The sequence below is a fragment of the Diabrotica virgifera genome, chromosome 3, assembly GCF_917563875.1.
Source record: "Diabrotica virgifera virgifera chromosome 3, PGI_DIABVI_V3a".
Lineage (NCBI taxonomy): Eukaryota > Metazoa > Arthropoda > Insecta > Coleoptera > Chrysomelidae > Diabrotica > Diabrotica virgifera.
The window spans coordinates 65967497-65993604 of record NC_065445.1 but is presented as its reverse complement, the minus strand read 5'-3'; the positions used below and the strand labels follow the sequence as shown (position 1 = coordinate 65993604).

General features: G+C 32.3%; 1 protein-coding gene across 8 annotated transcripts in view; it reads right to left on the bottom strand.

Annotated features, from left to right (window-relative positions):
* The window catches only part of LOC126881865 (potassium voltage-gated channel subfamily H member 6), a 1259880-nt gene that overhangs the window by 793662 nt on the left and 440110 nt on the right, over positions 1 to 26108 (bottom strand). For all 8 annotated transcript variants that reach the window (XM_050646514.1, XM_050646508.1, XM_050646507.1 and 5 more), the window contains one exon: positions 16327 to 16427. In XM_050646514.1, the coding sequence (XP_050502471.1) occupies positions 16327 to 16427 (101 nt within the window). The remainder of the gene's footprint in view (positions 1 to 16326; positions 16428 to 26108) is intronic.

Genomic DNA, 26108 nt, shown 5'->3' with positions numbered 1-26108 from the left:
TTAATTTTGTTAAAAACATTTTTTTGTATATCCCATAATTAAGCCGTAATCAAAGAAAACCAGAGGTTTGGCGCACTCTATATATCTAGGACAAATCACTAAATTAAATAAAAAAAAATCAGATAGAAGAAATAAATAGAAGAATAAGATTGGCCTGAGCATCATTCGGAAAACTGTCTTATATTCTAAAGAAGAGAAAATACCCTCAGTACCTACCTAAAAACAAGAGTTTTCAATCAATATACACTTCCTGTCATCATGAGGCCATGAGGGCCAGAGTGGCCTCTCTGAGCCACTGATTTGGACATTACTTTACATAATCAAAGAAAATGATCATAAGCTAACAATGTCCGATTGTCTTAGTAGTTTTATGTTGACCAAGAATCATTATTGGTCAACATACAATTACTAAAACAATCGGACCAGACATTGATAGCTTCCGATCATTTTCTTTGATTATGTAAAGTATTGTAATGAAATGTAATGAAACATCTAATGAAGTCAAAATTTCTCTCATGAGGTGCAAAAATCCAGAAAAATAAGACAATAATACAACCAGCAGTCGTGTATGGAAGCGAAACATGGACACTAACAAAAAAAAAGTAAATAAATTGCTGGTGTGGAAACGTAAAATCGTTCGAATGATATATTATAGTCTTTACAGAGACAGCGAGACAAACGAATGGAGGCGCAGATAAAATAACGAGTTAGAGACTTTCTTCAGAAAGGAAAATCTACTCAGATATAATATAAAGGTCAATAGACTCAGATGGGCAGGGCATGTGATACGCAGTAATGTCAATCGCCTTATAAACGATGTGTTTTGGGAAAGGCCAGATGAAGGTCTGTAGGACGGCCTAGAAAAAAGTGGAAAGATGTAGTCAGAGAAGATCTAGAGAAAATGCGAGTATTATTTATTACTAAAACAAAAACCGTAACGCTGTGTTCTCAGAACCGTAAAGAGCATAAAATTCTGTAAACAAAATTAGTGAAAAACACCGTATGTCATTCGCGGTTAATTTTTAACTGTTTGTTTTGGCGGACATGCCGCCAAAAATATTTAATATATGAGACATCGTTTATTTATAAAATGTTTGACAGAAGCACGATTAAAATATTTTAATTATTTTAATGTATTAAAACGAATTTCGTATTTATGTTTTGGCATCTAAATCTAACATTCATCAACTGACTGATTAGGACAGCCTATATTTTAAGTAACGAGCAAAAAACTGGAAATTGTATAAAAGTTATGCTTCTACCAGGGCCGCCGAGAGGGGTGAGCGGGCCCCGGTAAGAAGTAAAGATCGGGCCCCCATCAAAAAGTGAATAATAAAAAAATAAAATAAAAATGTGTACCATTTTTATTCGGTTGCAATGCGAAGGAAAACCAATCTTACTTTTTAATTAGAATACGGAGTGCAGTCCAGTTCCTTTAACCGCGATTTTCTGCTCTTATTGGAGCTTCATCAGAAGGAACGTAGGCACTGTTCTCCATACTCCAACTAAATTGCATCGAGAGGTTTTCCCACACATCGCAACCAAAGTGATGATAATAGGTGACAAGCGCCATCTGGCAATTGAAAGACGAAGCAAGTTTTCAGTCCTAATAGTAAATTAATAATATTGAAAAATATTAAAAATCACTAAAAGATTTTTAAATTGAAAACTTATTGGTACATTTTCATGGTAACACCTCCAAGACTTCTATAATTTGCAAGTCATATGGATGCTGCAGTGAAGACGAAAGGGAAGGAATTCTACACCTTGCAATTCACATCCCCCGTCTGCAGCCGGCAAAGTTCCAACTGAAAAATGCACCTGGTTACTCTACGGAGTAATACGAAAAATAAAATAAAAATGTGTACCATTTTTATTCGGTTGCAATGCGAAGGCAATCCAATCTTACTTTTTAATTAGAATACGGAGTGCAGTCCAGTTCCTTTAACTGCGATTTTCTGCTCTTATTGGAGCTTCATCAGAAGGAACGTAGGCACTGTTCTCCATACTCCAACTAAATTGCATCGAGAGGTTTTCCCACACATCGCAACCAAAGTGATGATAATAGGTGGCAAGCGCCATCTGGAAATTGAAAGACGAAGCAAGTTTTCAATCCTAATAGTAAATTAATAATATTGAAAAATATTAAAAATCACTAAAAGATTTTTAAATTGAAAACTTATTGGTACATTTTCATGGTAATACCTCCAAGACTTCTATAATTTGCAAGTTATATGGATGCTGCAGTGAAGACGAAAGGGAAGGAATTCTACACCTTGCAATTCACATCCCCCGTCTGCAGCCGGCAAGGTTCCAACTGAAAAATGCACCTGGTTACTCTACGGAGTAATACGAAAAATAAAATAAAAATGTGTACCATTTTTATTCGGTTGCAATGCGAAGGCAAACCAATCTTACTTTTTAATTAGAATACGGAGTGCAGTCCAGTTCCTTTAACCGCGATTTTCTGCTCTTATTGGAGCTTCATCAGAAGGAACGTAGGCACTGTTCTCCATACTCCAACTAAATTGCATCGAGAGGTTTTCCCACACATCGCAACCAAAGTGATGATAATAGGTGGCAAGCGCCATCTGGCAATTGAAAGACGAAGCAAGTTTTCAATCCTAATAGTAAATTAATAATATTGAAAAATATTAAAAATCAATAAAAGATTTTTAAATTGAAAACTTATTGGTACATTTTCATGGTAACACCTCCAAGACTTCTATTATTTGCAAGTCATATGGATGCTGCAGTGAAGACGAAAGGGAAGGAATTCTACACCTTGCAATTCACATCCCCCGTCTGCAGCCGGCAAAGTAAAATAAAAATGGTACACATTTTTATTTTATTTTTCGTATTACTCCGTAGAGTAACCAGGTGCATTTTTCAGTTGGAACTTTGCCGGCTGCAGACGGGGGATGTGAATTGCAAGGTGTAGAATTCCTTCCCTTTCGTCTTCACTGCAGCATCCATATGACTTGCAAATTATAGAAGTCTTGGAGGTGTTACCATGAAAATGTACCAATAAGTTTTCAATTTAAAAATCTTTTAGTGATTTTTAATATTTTTCAATATTATTAATTTACTATTAGGGTTGAAAATTTGCTTCGTCTTTCAATAAAAAAAATGTTTAACTTTTCTAGAAGTAAAATGATCAATAATAAATAAATAATAAGAAACATTTCAAATATTAATATTATAAAATTTTGATTACATTGATAATAGTGAAAATATTGATACTTTTTCTGATTGACAAAAATGTCTAATATTTTCGAAAAATCGCATGATTTTTCCAAATCATTCTGAATGCACAAAGTTGCTAAGCTGGTTCATGATCCTTAGATCCTGTTTCATTATAATATATCTCATAACATTTTTTATGCGAGAACGACAACTGAAGAATCTTTCCGCTTCTGCGATTGTAACATTCAAAATATTCCTAACGCAATAACGACGTTAGGAAATAATGATTCCAATTTGAGATGTTTAATTTTACTAAGTAAATCTATTGTAGAAAGTTGATATTAACCAATATTATCCTTATATATCGCTCCCAAATGAAAAATTTCATCTATACCCTATTCCACGAACATACGCCTGTTTTGGATTACTTCGACAACAAATATTTTACTGTTGCAAAATAAGAAAAACGAAAGTAAATTGCAAATTACATTGTTGTTTATTGGAATAATTATTAGCGCCATTTACTTTCGTACTTCGTATGTTGCACAGTAAATTATTCGTTGTCGAAGTAATCCAAAACAGGCGTATGTTCGTGGAATGGCCCATATCAATTCTTCACGGATGTCTTCTTTATAAAACTCGTGAAACGTATCAAGTTTTTTCTTAATATTGTCGTCATCTCCATCTTGGAATGTCCATCAAATGTTAAATAGCGAATGAGTTTCATTTTCCGCATTAAATCTTCTGGTTAAATCCTTAATATACAATCTATATTCTATGGCAATATTAAATATTTCACAGTGAAATATTGCGTCGGGCTCAAAATTATCAGTCGCGTGATTATTAAGCCCAGACAAATAATCAAAAAATCTCGCAGGCTTCTTGCGCCGTTTTTCTTTATTTGATGTAAATTCTGGATTTATTCTATAATTGCTGGCAACTAATTTAGATTCTTCAACAATGGAAGACCATGAATTTCTGATTTTTGGAAGTCTTCTAGAAGTCCTGATAATTTTTAATCTCTGCAAATTTGTTAATGTATTTTTTTATTTAGTTTAAATTTGTTTTTAATTCCATTGTTATATTTAATTTTATTTCTAATTAATATTTTATATTTAATATAACTTCTTCTACAGCTTTATTAATTTCAGGTCATTTCTATGCTATTAGTGGTTTACATATTTCAACACTAGCAGACTAACGAGTCATTAAACACCTTTATTATATATCCACCATTATGCATAATGTCTCCCAGCGTTGTAAGCTGCTGCTAAATATATTGTAAAGATTTTAAACAATTTCGAAAAAAGTTGTACGTCTGTACTCTTGCAGGATAAAGGTCATATTATTAAATATAGCCGAGTGTTAAGGTTCAAAAAGTTAAGAGCAAAAAAACGGGAAAAATTATGTGTTGGGTCTGGTCGACGTCGGGCCCTTTACATCGCCGGGCCTGCGGTAAAATATACCGGCTGTACCGCCCTCTCGGCGGGCCTGGTTTCTACTAATGATATACAAATAATTATTATTCATCAAATTAATGATTATTCATTAGTAGGAAAAATATTCCAGTCCGGATATCATTTGGCCTTGCAATGGCGACCTACCAGAAATATTATTATTCTAGCCTTGGGACCTCTATTAACTAGGGGTTAATACTAGTGTAAAGTTAATATCGCGACTGAATAAAACCGCCGTGCTGCGTTACCCGTCATCTTGAATTTAAAGGAGAAGTAAAGGAGAAATATTATTCAGAATGATTACAAGAAAATATACATCTATATCGTCTCCCAATTCCTGCCGTAAAAAGGATGAAAGATAATCAGATAAGGATTAAGATTTGGATACATACTGCTAAAACACGTCCGTTTGGTCATAATACAAGAATGAAAACAAATATTTAACAAGTGCTTATTTAATGGAAAAATACCATGGGAATGAATAATGGGCTACAGCCTCTACTCGGATACACAAAAAAGAACATAGAAAAGACCCACATAAGTCATAGGGAAATATGCGTTACACCTTCTGTTTGTAGGTTATAGGTACTTGTTACACTGAATTGTGTAAACAAACCGTTAAAATGTTGTGTTGGCAACAGTGAATGACAAGTTCGTGTTCTTTGTAAGAACTGTCATGTCATATATATAATTATAATGTCAAGAAAATGCATCGCGCCCTTTTTTACATTAATAGTAATATGTAACACGCCTAATATAAAATAAAGAATATTTTTAACACATTTCCAAATATTATTTGAAGAACCTAACAATACTACCTACCGGTTATAACCTAAAACCGGTTTTTTTACTCCGCAATAATCGGTTTTACCGGTTATTTTTTTTGTCCTGGTTATAACCGGTTTTTTATTTTAAAGTAATAACCGGTGAAAACCCAGATAAGTGAAAAAAATAGTGAATTCAGAAAAAAAATGGGAAAATTTTTACTACCAGACGCACGAATGAGAAGTTTTATGCTGATCGAAACCGATTTGACAACATTGATGAATGATTTCTATACTGATATGGATTGACATCGATTAGAATGGAGGATCGCAAACTAAAGCTCAATATAAATGGGTATTGGCTATTGACTAAATAACTAAAAACCGGTTTTTGAAATAACCGTTTTTTTGACCGGTTAATGCCGCCAGGTTAAACCGTAGGTGAAAAAAAACCGGTATAACCGAAAACCGGTGTTTTGTCAACAACCGCCATCCCTAGTAGGTTTTATGTGAAAATTATTAAAGAGAGGGTGAAGGAACAGCTGAACTTCAGAGGAACAAAGTATTTTCATTCCAGTTGCTCATGTATTGAAAATACCATTTTTAATAAAATAATTCATAAAAGAACAATAGCATTCAACGCTGACTTGCATATATTGTATTTGTGGATCTCCGAAAGGCCTAAGATGGTGTCCCAGTCATCAACCTCTGGAATGCAATGGAGTATTATAGATAGATATTCATCATCATCATTTGGCTCTACAACTCTATGTGAGTCTTGGCCGCGTTTACTATTTCCCTCCATTGTTGTCGGTCCTGAGCAGCTATTTCCCATTGCTGTACTCCCATTTTGCGTAGATCGCTGGCTACTGCGTCCTTCCATCTCTTTCTTGGGCGACCAACTGACCTTTTTCCAACGGGCCTTTCCCAGAATGTGGCGTTTAGAAGTCTTTCGTCACTTGATCTTAGTACGTGACCCGCCCATCGTATTCTGTTTGATTTAATGTAGCGTACTATGTTTTCATCTCCGTATATTGTCTGGAGTTCATCATTGTGTCTTCTTCTCCATTCTCCTGTTGTCTCTTCTCTGCAAGGCCCATAGATAGTCCGCAGTATCTTTCTTTCAAGTACCAGTAATTTTGTTGTTTCCCGCTGATTCAGAGTCCAGGTTTCGCTTCCATACGTTATTGTGGGACGAATTATTGTCTTATATACTCTTATTTTTGCTGGTCTTGAGAGTATTTTTGATTTAAGTAGGGTCCTTAACGAGTAATATGCCCTGTTTCCTGCAATAATCCTGGCTGCCACGTCCTTTTCATAGTTATTTTCAGATGTTATGATCGCTCCCAAGTACTTAAATTCTTTGACAACTTCAAAATTGTATTCATTAATTGTTACGTTTTGTCTAACCCTTGGTCTTGGGTTCTTCGTAACCACCATGTACTTGGTCTTGTCCTCGTTGACCTTAAGACCAACTTCCTTGGCTCCGTTCTCGAATAGGGTGAAAACTTCTTTTGCATCTCTGGTGGATTGTGCAATTGTGTCCACGTCATCCGCAAAGGCTAATAGTATTTTGTAAACATTACAGTAAACTCAACTACATAGAATGTAAGCTAAAGGTAACATATGATTCTCTACTTGAAACTTTACAATTTATTAATCTTAATTCTTTTATGTCAGACGTTCAGGATAAGGTAGATCATTCACATTCAGTTAAATTTAATAGAGTCAATAATAAATTAAAACACTTAATCAACAATAAGATTAGACTTGATCAACAAAAAGCTTCTCGTAATAAAAATTATTCCAATTTTCGATTCCACCCAAGAATCAAAAATCTCTCAAATGTCCAATTTTCTGATGACGAATTAAAACTCTTAAACCTCGGCCTCAAACACTCCATTCCTAGCAATTTATCTATCAAAGATCTTGAGAGTCTTTCCATAGAGACCGACATGGTTATTCAGAATCTTTCCATTTCACTCACACAAAAAACTTCAATCAGAAACTCTTGCATCCAAACTATCAACAAATTCAAAACTAAACTTCTTTCCAACAATAACTCCTCTCTTACCAACATCAGTTCCCCTTCTACTTCTACACAAACTTCTTCATCTCTCTCTTTTCCCAATTTCTCATATAATAAGTCTAAATCCCTTCTCTCCACACTCAAATCTATCAAAAATAAGATCCAAAACCACCACCTCATCTTCAGCAAAGCAGATAAGGGTAACTGCCTTGTTATTTTAGACCAACAATTATACATTGACAAAGTCACCTCTTTCCTAGACAACAATAACTTTACTTTGCTTCCTGTTGATCCCTCTAAATCTTTTGTTTCGAAGATGAAAACCAACTTAAAGCAATTTACTGAATTCTTTTCTGAATTTGAAGCACCATATACTAAAATTCCATCAAATCCACTCACCCCCAGGTTATACGGTTTACCAAAGATACACAAAGTTGACATTCCTATTCGTCCCGTTGTCAGCTTCATTAACACTCCAGTTTCTATTTTATCTAAATTCATTCTTAACACCATTAAAAACTTTATTAACTTTACCCCACAGTTTACTGTTTTGAATTCTCGCCAATTAGTTGAAAAACTTCAACTTGTCAATCTTAATCCAAATATTGTTATGCTTTCTTTTGATGTTAGCAATTTATTTACTTCAGTACCAAAAAATGAATCGATTAGTCTGGTTAATTCACTCCTCTTAAATAATTCTGTCACTTCCACCACCACTTCGTCTATTATAAACATTCTCAAAATTTGTCTATCTCAAGATTACTTTGTTTTTAATAACAACTTTTATCAACAACCTGACGGTTTAGCAATGGGTAGTTGCTTATCCCCTTTCTTAGCTGATGTTTTTATGGATCACTTAGAATCCAACTATATCATAAAAAATCCAGAGATCTTACACTGGTTCCGTTATGTTGATGACATTTTAGTCCTCATTTCTGGTAACTCTGATTCAGCTCACAACTTACTTCACAAAATAAATCAAATCCATCCTAATATCACCTTTACCATGGAACTAGAATCTTCTAACTCCATTAACTTTCTGGATTTATCTATTACCAGACTACATGACCACTTCAACTTTGGTATCTACCGTAAACCAACACAGACAGATCATGTTATCCATTCTACTTCTAATCACCCTTTATCATATAAACTCTCTGCTTTTCGCAGTTTTATACATAGATTAAACTCTATTCCTTTATCCGTAACTGAATTCAACAAAGAGTTGAATATTATCAAACAGATTGCAGTCAACAATGGTTATGACCCAGACATTATCACTAAACTTCAACAAAAAAGAGAACTCAAATTACTACAACAATCCGCTTTCTCTACATCATCCACAACTACTCCCATCTATGCCTCCTTACCATTCAATAACTCCAAATTATCTGAAAGAGTCAAACATATCATTTCAAATTCTTGTGACAACATAAAAATATCTTTCAAAGTTAATAACACTCTCAGCAAAAGTTTAACTAATACCAAAGATCCTATCCATTATATGAACCGGAGTGGGGTATACAGACTCTCTTGTTCAGATTGTGATGCCACCTACATCGGCAGAACTTACAGATCCCTTTCTACCCGATCTGCTGAACACAGCAAGAGAGATACCACTTCTGCCTTTTCACACCATTTAAAAGTCAATAAACATGAACTTAAGATTCCTGAAGGTGTCCAGTTGATACACAATATTCAACAAAACAATACACTCCGTTTAGACTTATACGAAGATTTGGAGATTGGCAAGGACATGAAGAAGAGTCCCAACTGTGTCAATAGACAAACATCCCTTAACCGCAACTTTGTCCCCATTCACCGCCAATTATTCTCATAATTCCTATTTTTTCAACTTCCTCTTTTATCCTATTCTTTCTCTTTCAACTTACTCTCTCTTCTTTTTCAAAATTTCCTCTTTCCTTCACTGCTTCCAAACTCCTTTACCCGAATAACATTATTAACTATTGAACCCTATTAACCATCACCTCATTAATTCACCCTACTATCTTTTTACTTCTTTTTCATTTCATTACTTCGTTCAGTTTAATTCCACACCTCATCTTTTCTTTATCCCTCTCTTTCCCTTAAAATTCTTGTCTTTATACCTTACACCACAGCCCTCTGCTTTTTGTCTTTGACCTTTTCCAAGAAAACTTTTACCTCTCCAACTAACATCCATTCACTTGATTTCAGTTCTCACATTCAGATCCATTATCATTACAATTAAATTATATCTATATTCTTTTTCTTACTTTGGTTTTATTTTATTCAGTACACTTTCAATATTATTTTCATTTTAATTTCATTTTTGTATCAACTGGACTTAACAGCTATAATCATACATTACTTTATCTCTAATTTCCCATACCAACACTTTGTCACAAGAATTCTCTCAAAACTTTTGAAATAAAATAAAAAAAATAAACCATCTCATAATAATTACAATTCTTTTTCATTCACATATTACACACTTTTAATTATTTGACTATATCCTAACTCAAATCCATTATTTACAAAAACTTGCATTTTTAAATAACAATATTTTCCTTTTACATATACAACCACCAATACAATATAGACTAGATTAAATTGCCTACCAATTTATTCATTTTGTACAATAACTTTCCAACTAATATTGATTTTTCTCTTTTCTCACCTTCATCTATTTTTATCTTTTTATCTTTATTGACAGCAGCTTACTTTCTTTCTATCAATTTGATCAATCTAATGTTATGGTATACAGTCAATATAAATAATCTTATATTCTAAATTAATTTTGTATATCACAATTTCTTTTCAATAACCAATAGATTTAAAATGTTAGACATTTTTCAGATATTAAAATCTTTATCATTTGTTGTGGGTCATGACCTTTTGGTTAATTAACATTGAAAATCGACTACCTTTTTCTCTACTGTCAATGTCACTTCAAACAGTTCCTTAGTCATTAGTGTCACTTTATAGTCAAAGTTGGCCTAAGATGGTTGATTGAGGTTTTGGTAGGGTTTCACCATGTTCCCATAGGCAATATCCTGTAACATCGGCGTTTAGCCTGTTTAATATTATTTTTAAATAATGTAAATTGAATTTTAAATTCAACCATTGTTTGGTTCTGGGGCTATTTAGCAAGTATGCACGTAAGTAATCTAACCACATTTTTAGCTTTTAAAAATTTCAACCATCTTTCAATTCTAATAGTGGGATTACTTATTTTATTGTAGATTCACTGATGATGGACCGATAGGTCTGAAAACGTTCTGAATTGGACATTTTTATTCAATCCATTGGGATTTTTAAGTTTTAATAAATATACCAATTTACATAGAAGTGGTTTTACTTCTTGTTAGAGTTTAATAGTATTTTTGATCCTTGGGCGGCAAATCCGTTTGTCAGTTGTGGCTGAGCTTTTCTTACTGCATGTTCCTGTGCGAAGTTAAACAGCAGGGGGGCGAGAGGATCTCCTTGTCTAAGTCCGGTGTCAATGAGGAATTCCTCCGACGTGTTGCTGCCGACTCTGATTCGTGCGGAAGCGTTCTCCGTGCTCACCTTTGCTAATCGTACCAGTTTTCCAGGTACTCCCATTTCTACCAGAGTCTCCCACAATGCTTCTCTGCTAACAGAATCGTAAGCTTGTTTGAAGTCCACGAAGATTTAGAAGTCCATGAAGAATTATAGATAGATATTACCTTCATAAATTCAATCAAGTGACAAACCACAGAAGACCTGGAGTTAAATAACAACCCCATAAAACTAACAAAATAATATAAATACTTGGGGGCCATTTTAAAAATACAAGACAACACAAGAATGAAACAATAAAATAAAAAAGTGGAACAAGAAATTTGAACAGATAGAAATAAAAATTGACGGTAACTATATCAGCAGCCTTTTGTTTGTCGACGATCAATTGGCAGAAGACAAAGACGTCATCGTCTACATGATAAAAAGGCTAGAAGAGGAATTTCAAAGCTGGGGTTTGGAAATTAATTATGATAACCCATTCGAAACACCGCAGATCTGAAATTAAATAATAACCCATAATACAAACAAAGAAATATAAATACTTAGGGGTAGCTTTAACAAATACAGGATCAGATAAAATGGATATAACAAATTAATAAAGGGAAGAAAGGAAAGACAATAACTAGACAATTACACTGGATTATATGGAACGACACGATATTACAAGCAAAAGTTTTTTATCATTTTATTAGGTGCAAATTTACAATCTACTCTAATTACAACACAGAGTATTTAGTAAATAGTGGCAAACAGTTTTGCTTTGGCACCATCCATCGATGGTTTTCCAATACACTTAATAAGTTAGGTCTTCTAGCCATGTCCCTTTCAGCCTTCTTCCCACAAGTGGCGGATGGTAGAGTTATTTTATAGTTTGATTTTCATGGGCGAAATTTCTTTCTTGGGCTTTGTTTGCGTGTAGTTTAGTAACATCTTCAATGAATGGTATCCCAAGGTCATTATGGATAGTTATATTGGAAACGTACCATGATGCATTTGCTATCATGCGCAGCGCCTTTGATTGGAACGCTTGCAGTATTTTTGTGTTGCTCGGTTTTCTGCAGCCCCATAACTCTATGTCTATATCATAACTCCATATCGTCTTTAGTATAATTTTGTATAGTAATACTTTGTTTTTAATGATAACTGGAATCTTTTACCTAGCAGCCAGTACATCTGTCTGATTTTTAAGTTTAGTTGTGATTTCTTGGTTCTGATATGGTAAGTTCACACGGCGGAGACAAAACGTGACACATTCAAAACGAGACGACTACTAGAAACAACAGAGATGAAAATACTCCGACGAATATCAGGGAAAAGTCTGTTGAATAGGGAGAGAAGCGGAAACATAAGATCATGCAATGTAGAATACATAAATGGATGGATGACAAAACGGAGACAGGAGTGGAACGAACACATTAGTAGACTGGCAGAGGATAGGATAGTACGAATAGCACGAGATAAGTCACCAAATGGACGAAGAAGTATTGGCAGACCAATAAAAAGATAATGCGATAACTTAAACAATTTAGGAGGCTAATATTGAAGAAGAAACAGGCTTTAAAGCCCACGTACAAGAAGAAGAAGAAGATATGTATAATAATGGAAAACAGAATAATGCAATGGAAAGGACATTTTCAAAAAGAAGCTGTCGATTAACACCAATGGACAAAATAAGAAATGAACGAATTATAAAACTAATGAATGAATGTGAAGACACACTAAATGATGAAATACACAAACGAATATTACTCTAGTATGGATATATGCGAAGAATGACCGAAAAAATGATACCACTAACAACTTGGAAATGAAAACAAATAGAAGAAAGAAAAAAACACCTCCTAGATTACAGTGGAACGGATAAATATCAGCAATGGGAAAAAGGGACCTCACTGAAGAAGATATATAAGACAAGAATAAATGACGATCCGGATGTGGTAAACGGCACACAGAATATGCTGCGTAAAGCCACGGATAAGTATAAACATGAATTTCAGTTATATTATCATGTTTCACATCTAATTGCGTTGAAGATTTAAGATAACGTAAGCTACAATCTATACAATATCTTCAGCACTATTATAATTATCTATAATTTAACTAGAACTTTTGAATGCAATATTCAAAAATGATACGAAATCAATTTTCTTAACTAATTCTTATAAATAAATTTTTACTAAATCTAATACACACAAACATCTTCTCTAAAACTGGTTAAACATAATTTGACTCGTGTAGGTTCTGAATGAGAGAATTTAAGAAAACTTTCTTTCTCTAACGTGAAATTCACTTAGAGTCCAGAAAGCCACTGCGGATCCGTTAGGAAAAATATTCCGATTCGGATTTTTTGCACAATCTTACTCAAAAAGGACCCCTTTTAACAAATTGGCATGTTGCCAGGTCCAAAAGTGGCTCAAAATTTTCTTAAAACGTTTTTTTTTGTTTTTTTCCTCAAATTATCTTTTTTGCATTGCACAAAGTTTTTTTAGGTTTTTTGGATCATTTCAAACAGAAAAGGTCTGTAGTAAGTTTATGGTTTTTGAGATAAGCGATTAAAAATTTAAAAATTGCCAAATCGTCCATTTTAACCCTCAGAAAGTATGTGAAAAACTGAAAATTTCGATGTTGCCAAGGTAAGAAGATATTCCTTGAACATCAATTGATAAAATCCCGAAGAGTTGTTTGCAATACAAGATCAAAAGCTCCTTTGTTTTTTATTTGCCAATCAAGCGGGCGTTTGATTGGCAACCGTTGCATGTATACAGGGTGAGTCATGAGGAACTGTAAATACTCCTACCCCGTATAGAGGCTCCTATGGGGAATAAAAAATGACGATTAAAAAGTGTCTGCTCCCATTGTTTAATAATATACAGGGGGAGTTTCGCATTTTGACAGAAATTTGTATTCGTCATAATTTTTGAACGGTCAGACCGATGTGTCTCTTATTTTGGTCAATCGTTACACTATTACCATCTAATCAACTGATTTATTCAAACTAGAAAAAAATCAGGTCCGGCTTCAAAAAAATTAGTTCGTTTGGGCCTTAGAAAAAATTTCACCCTGTATAGGCTTTTTGAAAACTATAATATGAATTTTACAAACTAGACAAATAAGCAATTAACATGACATATTTATTTTTTCCCCACACGATTCCTTAATTTTTTATAAAAAAATCAAATTTGACTGTGAATTAAAAGTTTGGTAAAGTGAACCATAGATTTAAAAAGAATAACTTTTATTACAAAAATTAATTTTTTTTTTGAACAAATATTTAATTTATGTTACCATCCAATAAACTGATTTATTCAAACTAGAAAAAAATCAGGCCCGGATTTAAAAAATTATTTCGTTTTGGTCTTAGAAAAAATTTCACCCTGTATACGCTTTCTGAAATGCCTAATATGAATTTTAGAAATTAGACAAATAGGCAATTAAAATGGCATATTTGTTTTTTCCCCACATGATTATCTAATTTTTTATGAAAAAATCAAATTTGTCAAAATCGGAATTTTAACCTAAAAATGAAAAAAAAAATGAAATGACGGTTTAACTCGCTACAACTCTATTCCAGTTTAATATTTTTTTTCTGAAATTTTTACAGCACATATCTCTTACCGTTGTGAAGACTATGAAAATTGTTGTAGACTTTCAGTCTTCTTCTCATAAAAGTTATGAATTTTTAAAAATGAAAGGTGCAGATTCGTTAATTGCAAAGTTAAATCGCAAAAATGAAGTGAAAATTTTTTAAATTTATCTATTTGATCATGTCTATGTTAAACTATAGAGTCCAAAGAGAAGTGTTATGGGTTTTAGATCTAGACGTGGTATAGAAAAAAAAATGGTGAAGCTTTTAATTTTAAGAAAAACGTTTAATTTTTTTTTATTTTTATGGTAAAATTCCGATGTTGACAAATTTGATTTTTTAATAAAAAAATAAGTAATCGTGTGGGAAAATATAAATACGCCGTTTTAATTGCCTATTTGTCTAATTTGTAAAATTCATACTAGAGTTTTCAAAAAGCGTATACAGGGTGAAATTTTTTCTAAGACCACAATGAACTATTTTTTTAAATCCGGGCCTGATTTTTTTCTAGTTTGAATAAATCAGGTGATTGGGTGGTAACATAAATTAAATATTTGTTCGAAAAAAATTAATTTTTGTAATAAAAGTTACTTTTTTTAAATCTGGTTTCTAGTAAATTTGGTTCACTTTACCAAACTTTTAATTATTCATAGTCAAATTTGATTTTTTTATAAAAAATTAAGTAATCGTGTGGGGAAAAAATAGACATGCCATTTTAATTGCCTATTTGTCTAATTTGTAAAATTCATATTAGAGTTTTCAAAAAGCGTATACAGGGTGAAATTTTTTCTAAGACTAAAATGTACTTATTTTTTAAATCCGGGCCTGAATTTTTTCTAGTTTGTATAAATCTGTTGATTGGGTGATAACATAAATTAAATATTTGTTCAAAAAAAATTAATTTTTGTAATAAAAGTTATTTTTTTTAATATATGGTTCACTTTACCAAACTTTTAATTCATAGTCAAATTTAATTTTTTTATAAAAAATTAAGTAATCGTGTGGGGAAAAAAATAAATATGTCATTTTAATTGCTTATTTGTCTAATTTATAAAATTCATATTATAGTTTTCAAAAAGCTTATACAGGGTGAAATTTTTTCTAAGACCCAAACGAACTAATTTTTTTGAAGCCGGACCTGATTTTTTTTTAGTTTCAATAAATCAGTTGATAAGGTGGTAATAGTGTAATGATTGACCAAAATAAGAGACACATCGATCTGACCGTTCAAAAATTATGGCGAATAAAAATTTCTGTCAAAATGCGAAACTCGCCCTGTATATTATTAAACAATGGGAGCAGACACTTTTTAATGGTCATTTATTATTCCCCATAGGAGCCTCTATACGAGGTAGGAGTATGTATAGTTCCTCATGACTCACTCTGTATGTAACATGCGTAAATATATATGCGAAAAAATATTTCGATTCAATTTTTTTTCACCATCTTGCTTGAAAATATCCCCTCTTAACAATGTTTGTATGCCAGGATCAAAAAGTCTTTTAAACGTTGGTTTTTTTCTAAAACTAATTCTTTTGCATCAGACACATTTTTTTAGGTTTTTTGGATCATTCCAAATAGAAAATACCTTAAGTGACTTTTTTGTAAATGTGATAGTTTTCGAGATATAAGCGATTAAAAGTTTAAAAATTGCAGAATCGCCCATTTTTAACAACACGTTAAAAAGTTAATCCTGCCATTCAGAAAATTCACTGCAAGCCACAATTACATTGATAATAATCGAAAAATAAAACAAAATATAAACACATAACACAAACTTACAAAGACTAACGGTAGGGTATCCAGTTTTAAAGCATTGTCGTCTAGCTATGGCATCTAAACTGGTAGCATGCGAAACTCTATTCTGTATGACGTGATGTTGCCTAAAACGAAACAGATGTCACTCATAATGCTCTAAAAATATTTATTTGGAGTACAGTTAGGTATCAGCTTATAAAATAAATTTATTTGTGATACTGGAAAGACATTTACTTCTTGGAAATGCATTAGTGTATAAAAAATAAAAATAAATAAATTCAAAGGGTCCAACCAGTTAAGGTAGTGAAAAATACCGCCAGCGATATTCCAAAAATAAATATACCATCTTGTTCTACATAAAAAATTATTGGACCGAAATATTTAGACCCTTCCCAACAAAACTTAAAAAGGGGTTTTTATTAACGCTTTTATGTAAAATTTTGGCTTATTTCCCAATTGTGGACGTCGAAACGTTAATTTATAAATAATCCTTTTAATAATCCTAATGCACACCAGAATACCTTTTTGAATCGCGGGGTAATTTACAAAAGAAAATGAGAACAGCTGTTGACCGTGTTTCAACAAGCGAGTCGAAGGTCCTACCTTCGACTTGCTTTGCAGCAAGTTCGCGCCAGCGCGCTTGAGCGTGGTAAGAAACGGTCAACAGCTGTTCTGATCTTGTTTTGTAAATTATTTCGAGATTCAAAAACACATTCCGGCGTGCATCATTTTACGATTTGACAGACAAAAATGAAATTGAAAATAAGAGTTGACAATACTTTAAACGCGTTTTTCTCAAAACTGCTTTTTTCAAAGGCTGTAGACAATGTAACTTAAAAATTACTTGATCAACCTACCTGGACTTTTGTATATATTTTCTTTAGACATTCTTTGAGGTAACACTGTCGAGATATTTTTCGTTTTATGCTTATTTTTTGTTTAACAATAATAAATATGTTGCTTTTCACTCTTTTTTGCAAAAAAATTCGTTGTTTTGACTTCTGAGTGATATTAAAAGTCAAAATTCGAAAAACCTAAAAACTCGACAACGTTACCTCGAGAAACTCATAAGCTAATAAAATCTTTTTGAATTTTTTGTCCAATAATGAGCTCTGATGTCAAATTCACTATGTTTTGAGGTGTTTTCAAAAATTTGCAATCGTTGGCTTATTTTTCAATATTTTTCCTTAAATTTTTTCTTGAAAAATTTAATAATTGTACTAAATATGCCTATTTAATTTAAAAATAAAATAATTCTACCATACTTTTAAAACAAAATGTGCTTGAAATATTGATTTCAACCCCTACGGTCCCCCTTAAGGATAGCTATGACACGATTTTGATAGGCAATCCATGCTAGAAATTGTTGTCTATGTATGAAATTTAATAAAAAAAAATTTCATCCGGCAAGCAGATAGGTACAGATCGACCTATATTCGGATCCCGTACTATAAAATACGGTCTCAAGGCAAAGGTTTTGCACGTAAATTGTACTTCTCCCGCCAACTTTTAAGCAACAATTAGGAAAATAAATGAGTATTCTAGTATAATTTAAACTCTTCCGTCGCTCCAATTGCAATTTACGAAATGGAGACCTTGCATACAAAAACAAGTTCGTAAAACTCGTAGACGCAAAAACACAGGGTGATTCATTCCTCCTTTATATTAACATTTATTGATTAAAAAAAAAAATCAATGGGAAAATCCCAATAGTTGGCTGTATACCATAGTTTAAAAAACCAATACAGAAGTAAAAACAGCTTAAAAAAAATAGTTTAAAGCAAAAGGTTAAAAATGTGACTGTTAAAATGAAAAATGTGGGAATACTTACATCCTGCCGAGTATTTTGAAACTAGCACACTGTAAATAGTGTTAACATCATCGTATATGGTTTACATAATGTAATATATTAAAATGTTATGACTACAAGTCGATGTTAATAGATAAAGTGGAACACATGCTAAAAGGGTGCCATGGTTCCCTGCTCGAAGATGCTAGGTACTTGCCAATTCAATGGGCACAGACCAACTGAGAAATTAGGAAGTGGATATACAATTTGACAAGGGTGACATGACATGACAAGATAAACCAATTTTTGGTTAAAGTTTCATTTGATTTTAGATTTTTTAATAAATTGCAAAGGTTTGTCTGCAAAAATAATTTAAAATTATTTGAATAATAAAATCTACTGTAAAGTTTAAATTAGCAACTCTCTATTCCAGAATAACTTATAGATTCATTAAATTTAATGCAGATATATTACAATTTGACCTATATTGGTAGCTCTTATTCTAATTATTTTATTCACTATTCTACGTTGGTAGACTATCAAGATACATTACTTCCAATGCATTCAGTCCTTTCAAAACTACATAAAGATGAATTAGACTTTATGTCACATAGTTTAATTTTATGATATTATTGGATACTTTTATTCATTTCACAATACTATATACAATCATATCCTTCACACATATATCTACCTCACTAACAGTAATCTTTAGTTATTTAATTTTGTTAACAATTATTTTCCAACTTTTAACAGACATAATTATTCATTGCAATAGTATAATAATAAATTTAACACAATAAATAGCCACCTTTTGTATATATACTTAGTCCAGAAAGCCACTGCGCATCCGCTAGGAAAAATATTCTAATTCGGATTTTTTGCACAAACTTACTCAAAAAGGACTCCTTTTAGCAAATTTGCATGTTGTCAGGACCAAAAGGTGGTCAAAAAATTTTTAAACGTTTTTTTTTGTTTTTTTCCTAAAATAATTTTTTTGGCATTTTAAAAAGTTTTTTGAGGTTTTTTGGATCATTCCAAACAGAAAAGATCTTTAGTGACTTTTCTCTAAAAATGATAGTTTTTGACATATAAGCGATTAAAAATTGAAAAATTGCGAAATCGGCCATTTTTAACCCTCAAAAACTATGTGAAAAAGTGAAAATTTTAATGTTGCCAAAGTAGGCTGATATTCTTTAAACATCGATCAATGAAATCCCAAAGAGTATTTTGTAATACAATATTCAAAACTCCTTTGTTTTTTAATTGCTAATCAAGCGTGCGCGACACTATTTTCCACGCGACAGTATGATGCAAATTAAAGGAATAAATTCGTTATTTCGTAAACCGGCGACTTTAAGGAAAAATCCCGAAACCGGTCGATTTTTATTTTTAAGTTATGATATTGTGGCATATATGATATACTAGTGACGTCATCCGTATGGGCGTGATGACGTAATCGATGATTTTTTAATTGAGAATAGGGGTCGTGTGGTAGCTCATTTGAAATGTTCCTCAATTCTCTATTCAGTAATGTAAACATTTACATAATTATTTATACAGGGTGTCCTTCTTCTTCTTTTTTTGTCAAATAATTTAATTTAATAAAAAAATTTTGGACACCCTGTATAAATAATTATGTAAATGTTTACATTACTGAATAGAGAATTGAAGAATCTTTCAAATGAGCTAGCACACGACCCCTACTCTCATTTAAAAAAATCATCAATTACGTCACCACGTCCAGATGGATGACGTCACTAGTATACCATATATGCCATAATATCATAACTTAAAAATAAAAATCGACCTGTTTCGGGATTTTTCCTTAAAGTCGCCGGTTTACGAAATAACGAATTTATTCGTTTCATTTGCACCATACTGTCGGTGGAAAATAGTGTCGCGCACGCTTGATTAGCAATTAAAAAACAAAGGAGTTTTGAATATTGTATTCCAAAAAACTCTTCGGGATTTCATCAATCGGTGTTTAAAGAATATCTACCTGCCTTGGCAACATTCAAATTTTCAGTTTTTCACGTAGTTTTTGAGGGTTAAAAATGGCCGATTTCGCAATTTTTCAATTTTTAATCGCTTATATGTCAAAAGCTATCATTTTTAGAGAAAAGTCACTAAAGACCTTTTCTGTTTGGAATGATCCAAAAAACCTAAAAAAAACTTTTTTTCATGCAAAAAAAAATATCAAAAAAAAACGTTTAAAAAATTTTTGACCACCTTTTGGTCCTGGCAACATGCAAATTTGTTAAAATGAGTCCTTTTTGAGTAAGATTGTGCAAAAAATCCGAATCTGAATATTTTTCCTAGCGGATGCGCAGTGGCTTTCTGGACTAACTGTTTTCTCGCAATATCCTACCGTTTACCTTCAACCTGTTGCCTGCTTGCCTTGTTAGGCAACCAACATTTCATCACATAAAAATACTCTTAAATTCTGGTTTTTTCGGTTTGTTTAGCTTTGTTTTTCCACGCAAGTCTAATTATCTTTTATTATGTAGTGTATTTCCTTGTTTCAACAAAACTCAACTTTCATCTCGTCATTTCACATCCGATGACGTCACAACTTAAACCATGTAATATATCTGCATTAAATTTAATGAATCTATAAGTTATTCTGGAATAGAGAGTTGCTAATTTAAACTTTACAGTAGATTTTATTATTCAAATAATTTTAAATTATTTTTGCAGACAAACCTTTGCAATTTATTAAAAAATCCAAAATCAAATGAAACTTTAACCAAAAATTGGCTTTATCTTGTTATGTCATGTCACCCTTGTCAAATTGTATATCCACTTCCTAATTTCTCAGTTGGTCTGTGCCCATTGAATTGGCAGGTAACCAGCTAGCATCTTCGAGCAGGGAACCATGGCACCCTTTTAGCATGTGTTCCACTTTATCTATTAAAATCGACTTGTAGTCATAACATTTTAATATATTACATTATGTAAACCATATACAATGATGTTAACACTATTTACAGTGTGCTAGTTTCAAAATACTCGGCAGGATGTAAGTATTTTTAACAGTCACATTTTTAACCTTTTGCTTTAAACTAACGTGGAAATACTTCATTCTAGGCACTGAAGATGTTCTGTTTAGAACGAAAACGTTCTGCAATCCATGACATTTTATAGTTTTAAATAAACGATTTTATACCAGAATACATCTCGAAGTTTTTACTTCTGTATTGGTTATTTATTGATTACTGTGATTAGGTCCATAAATCAGTATAATATGTCACTGAAATAAGACATTTCTACAAAATTTAGTAATTAGTTTACTGATTTATTAAGTAACTGATTTTTTTTCTAGTTGCATAACCGTTATTAATTGTTGGATATCATGTTGGCTCTCATATTTGCTATCATGACCTTATTGACAGCAGTATATTATGTAGGTATATATAGTAGATTTTACGTACCATTGTGTTAGATTTTTCAGCCATGATGTCGGACCTATGGTCCTTCTACCAGGACCGCGATTATCTTGGACCTTTCCCTGAATCATCAGACTCAAAAGTTCATATTTTTCAGATTGTGTCAATATGTGACCAAAGTATTCCAGTTTGTGTTTCTTTATGTTGACCAGCTGTATTGTTTGGTTCAATCGTCTATGGATGTCCTCATTTCTAACTCTGTCGGGCCAGCTTATTCTTAATAGTCGGCTGTATACGCATATCTCAAAGGCTTCCAATCATTTAAGCATAGCCTAAATATATTCTCGACTTAAGCCTAAGATCTGTTGGTGCAACCGGGCATAAGTATCTGATTGCAAAATCAACTGTGAGATACCAATAGATATTAGTTGTCGAGGCATTAAGCTAAATAAAAAATCCATACTGATCACAAGTGTGTTTTATTTTGTTCATTAGACGGTTACTTTATTCACAATAATACCAGAGAACGAAATTCGTTGTTTTTTGATAATACCTCATGTTAACTCCATTGAGGTTTTCTTAAATGAGGCGCTCAGAGCAACAGTGGCCTAACCCCAAGAACGAAGTTTTGAGATAAATGCAATATTTGCATTCGTATTTCCATTATGCTTATGGGCCTGGATGCCGCGTACCAAAAAAAGTTGATTAACAGCAAGCTGAAAATTTGTTAATAGCCTAACGGTGTCTGGTCAGACAAACTTCGATGTACGGGAACACTGGAACAGGGGAAGTTTTAATTGAGGAACAGGTTAAGAATTTGGAACGTCCGACTACGAAAACGTCCCATGTATTTTGTCGGACGGAACTTCCAATTTAGTTCAGGGCGCATCTGTTTTGAGATGGACGTTGAGAGGTGACTCAAATTTTTTTGCAGAAATTGCTTGAAAATAACGCAAATAATAATATTTGAGTTATCCTCCCACTCAATAAGGTCCGGAACATTGTTTAAATAATCAAAATGTCAAAATATGAAGGAAAAATTCGATTTTTTTATTGGTTTTTGGATTATAACATTAAAACTATTCATTTCTGAGAAAAGTTGTAGTGACACAAAAGTTGCGTAATTAAATTTCACACAATACAGAATTGGTTAAAAATTTAAAAAATAGTCACCCTTGTTGCAAAATAGCAATAATTGCGAAAAAGACCATACAAAAACAAGTATTCGCATTTTACGTTTTTCAACCATTTATGCTAAACTTAGGAACTTCATATTTTACCCAGAAAATCTGTATGATGTATTAAAATAAAACTGTAAATTTCATTAAGATCGGTTTAATAGACTTTGCAAAATAAATTTTAAAATCTAGCTTTCGCAAAAAAAATTCATTTTTTAAAAATATTGTAGGACTGAAAATAAAGCAGATAGCAAGTTTTTTTGCTTATAGAAGTGTACTGTACCTTTCATTTGCAGTTTGCAAAATTAAAATCAATTAATTACCACGGCGTCAGAAAATGTTTTCAATAAACATTAATTTTTGGTGCTACGCGCAGGACAGCGGTGTTCGATTCACACAAGTTGATTTCCACCAAAATTTCTTCCAATCTTTATCTAATATATTATTGTCTTACTCTATGTTTTGTTGTATTTTAATATATTAATTAAAGTGCAGATTGCCATGATGGTCGCCAACATCCGAAACGGATAGGCACTACAAGAAGAAGAATTCCACAAAAATCAAACTAATTTTATTATTGTTTGTGAGATATTGTTTAAACAATTGCATATGTTTAAAAATAATAAATTTTTATTCTCTAAGTTAAAATATATGAACAAAGAAAGTTTTTGCTAAAAAAAGTGTTATTTCAAAGGATAGAGTATGTGTTTTTATTTTGCAATAAACAAATTTATTTATTTATATCGAAATGTAATAAAAATTTAAAATGTATCAATTATTATCAAAGGTCATTGGAATGCCCAATCAGAGCAAACTATCCGCTGTCCTGCGCGTAGCACCAATAATTAATGTTTTTTTAAAAAAATTCCTGACGCCGTGGCAATTAATCGATTTTAATTTTGCAAATTGCAAAGGAAAGACATAGTACACTTCTATAAGCAAAAAAAAAATTCAACGTGCTATATGCTTTATTTTCAGTCGTGCAACACTTAAAAAAAAATGAATTTTTTTTGCGAAAGCTGGATTGCAAAATTTATTTTGCAAAATCCATTAACCGATCTTAATGAAATTTACAGTGTTATTTTACTATATCATAAAGTTTTTCTGGGTAAATCATGAAGGGCCTAAGTTTAGCATAAATGGTTGAAAAACGTAAAATGCAAATATTTGTTTTTGTATGGTTTTTTTCGCATATTTTGCAACAAGGGTGACTATTTTTTAGCCAATTCTATATTGTAGGAAATTTAATTACCCAACTTTTATGTCAGTACAACTTTTCTCGGAAATGAATACTTTTAAAGTAATAATCAAAAAACGAAGAAAAAAATCGAATTTTCTTTTCATTTTTTGACATTTTGATTATTTAAACAATGTTCCGGAACTTTTTGAGAGGGAGGATAACTCAAATATTATTATTTGAGTTATTTTCAAGCAATTTCTGCAAAAAAATTTGAGTCACTTCTCAACGTCCAAATGTACTAATATTTTTACAGATGCGCCCTGGTCTAATTGATTTGTTATCCTTTCATTAGGGGTACAAGGAATCCAGGCTTATTATGAGATAGCGCTAAAAATTATGTAGCGCCATTTAGCTAATTATAGAGGTAGGTTGTGTAGATCCTTGTTAGGGGTCGACAAGACAAGAATTCTTGTCTTGATAACAACTTCTTTTCTTGTCTTGAAAAAAAAATCAAGAAAATGTAAACAAATCTTGTCTAGACGTTTTTTTGATATCTTATATCTTGTATTGACTCAAGAAATTTCAAGATCTTGAAATTTCTTGATTACCCAGTTTGGTGATTCCCCGGCGAACTTTTATTGCGTTGCTTTCCAACACGGCCTCCACTGGCACTGGCTCCCGACCCCGGGGAGTCCCCGATCTGCATTTGTTTCCCGACGAATGCAAAATTTATGTGCAGTTGCTATGTCTTAATTCATGACTTATCAGCTCCGATTTAAAAATATGCTAAATTTGTTATTTAAAATAAAATATAGTTTAAATTTTATTTTCAACAGGAGTAGGTAAAGCGTCGGTGATACGGGGATAGTTTACAAGCTACTAGTCGGCGAGTTTAAAAGCTAGCAAATGAGCGAGTCAACGAGTGTCGATGACAAACAAAACTTTACACCCGCTCAGTAGCCAAACACAAGAGAGTTGAAATCCAATCACGAAATGTTGAACTATCCGTTCTTAACATTATTTCTGTAAGCAAAGGGATCTTCGCCCTTCAATTATTTCAATAAACCTTAGGACCCAAGTAGCAATTTTTCGACGCATTGGTTGTCAGTACAAACAAATGCACTGCCTACAACGTTGCTCGAGAGCATTTTCAGTTGTTTCGGCCAACGTCCCCTACCCCGAGTGACATTACGATGTTACAACCTGTAGTTATACGGCCAACTAATTTATTACCATTTTGACAACTACATATCACACTTCAGTTTTTTCAACAATCGCAACGACTTAAAAATGTTATAATGCTAAACTAATTATTAAATATTTTATTTTTATAGAAATTTTCGATTTATTTAACAACCTGTTTATTTGTTTTTTTAATAGCTGGTTACCATTCCATTGTTTTATCAGTAGATTTGAGATTTGATAACCATCTTTGTACCTGCTTTGGTAGACAGGGTTGCCAGGTCAGTTTTAACTCTTTCAGTAGTTTTGTTTTCACAAAATCAGTAGATTCTTTTTAGGCCATGTAAATATACAGTAATACAGTGATATGCACATCCGTCCTAAATGTCCCAAGAGCAATTCCACAAAATTGGAAACCTAATTATTTCAAACCACCAACTGGTAATTATCATTTTTTAGCTAAAATCTACTAAATCAAAAACTAAAATATAATTAAGTATTTTTGGGATATATTTGGGATATTTTATAATAAAAACAACAGCTAACTTAAGGGGATAGGCGCAAAATGTCGTCTGTTAAAATGTTCAATGTATTTTAAATGTTTTCGTTTTTTGCGAATCCTTAGAAAACTAATAAGTATTTTTGAAAAATTTAAACGCACAAAGAAAGATTAGGTTATTGCCGAGGACCGAAAGTCCCTGAAAATTTCTATAATGTTTATTTTAATACGTTACAGGGGTGAAAAAAAGAAAAAATTTAGTGACTTTTAATTCCAAATATCTCGTTCAAAAGAAACGTTTTGGTTTTTCTAAATAATGCAGTCTTTCATTCTGCGTTTAAATTTTTCAAAAAGACTTATTATAGTTTCCTCATGATTCGAAAAAAATGAATCAAATTCTGTTGAAATATACCAAAAATCTACTAAAAAATATTGCCTACTAGAATTTTTTAAAAAATATCAAAAATCTACCAAAAAAGTAGAAATCTACTAAATATGGCAACGCTGTTAATGAGACTGATACACTTTTGACACTGGTCACATGACCTCTGTTACCCAATAAGAGGGTGCGTTCTAAAATGGTTTAGAT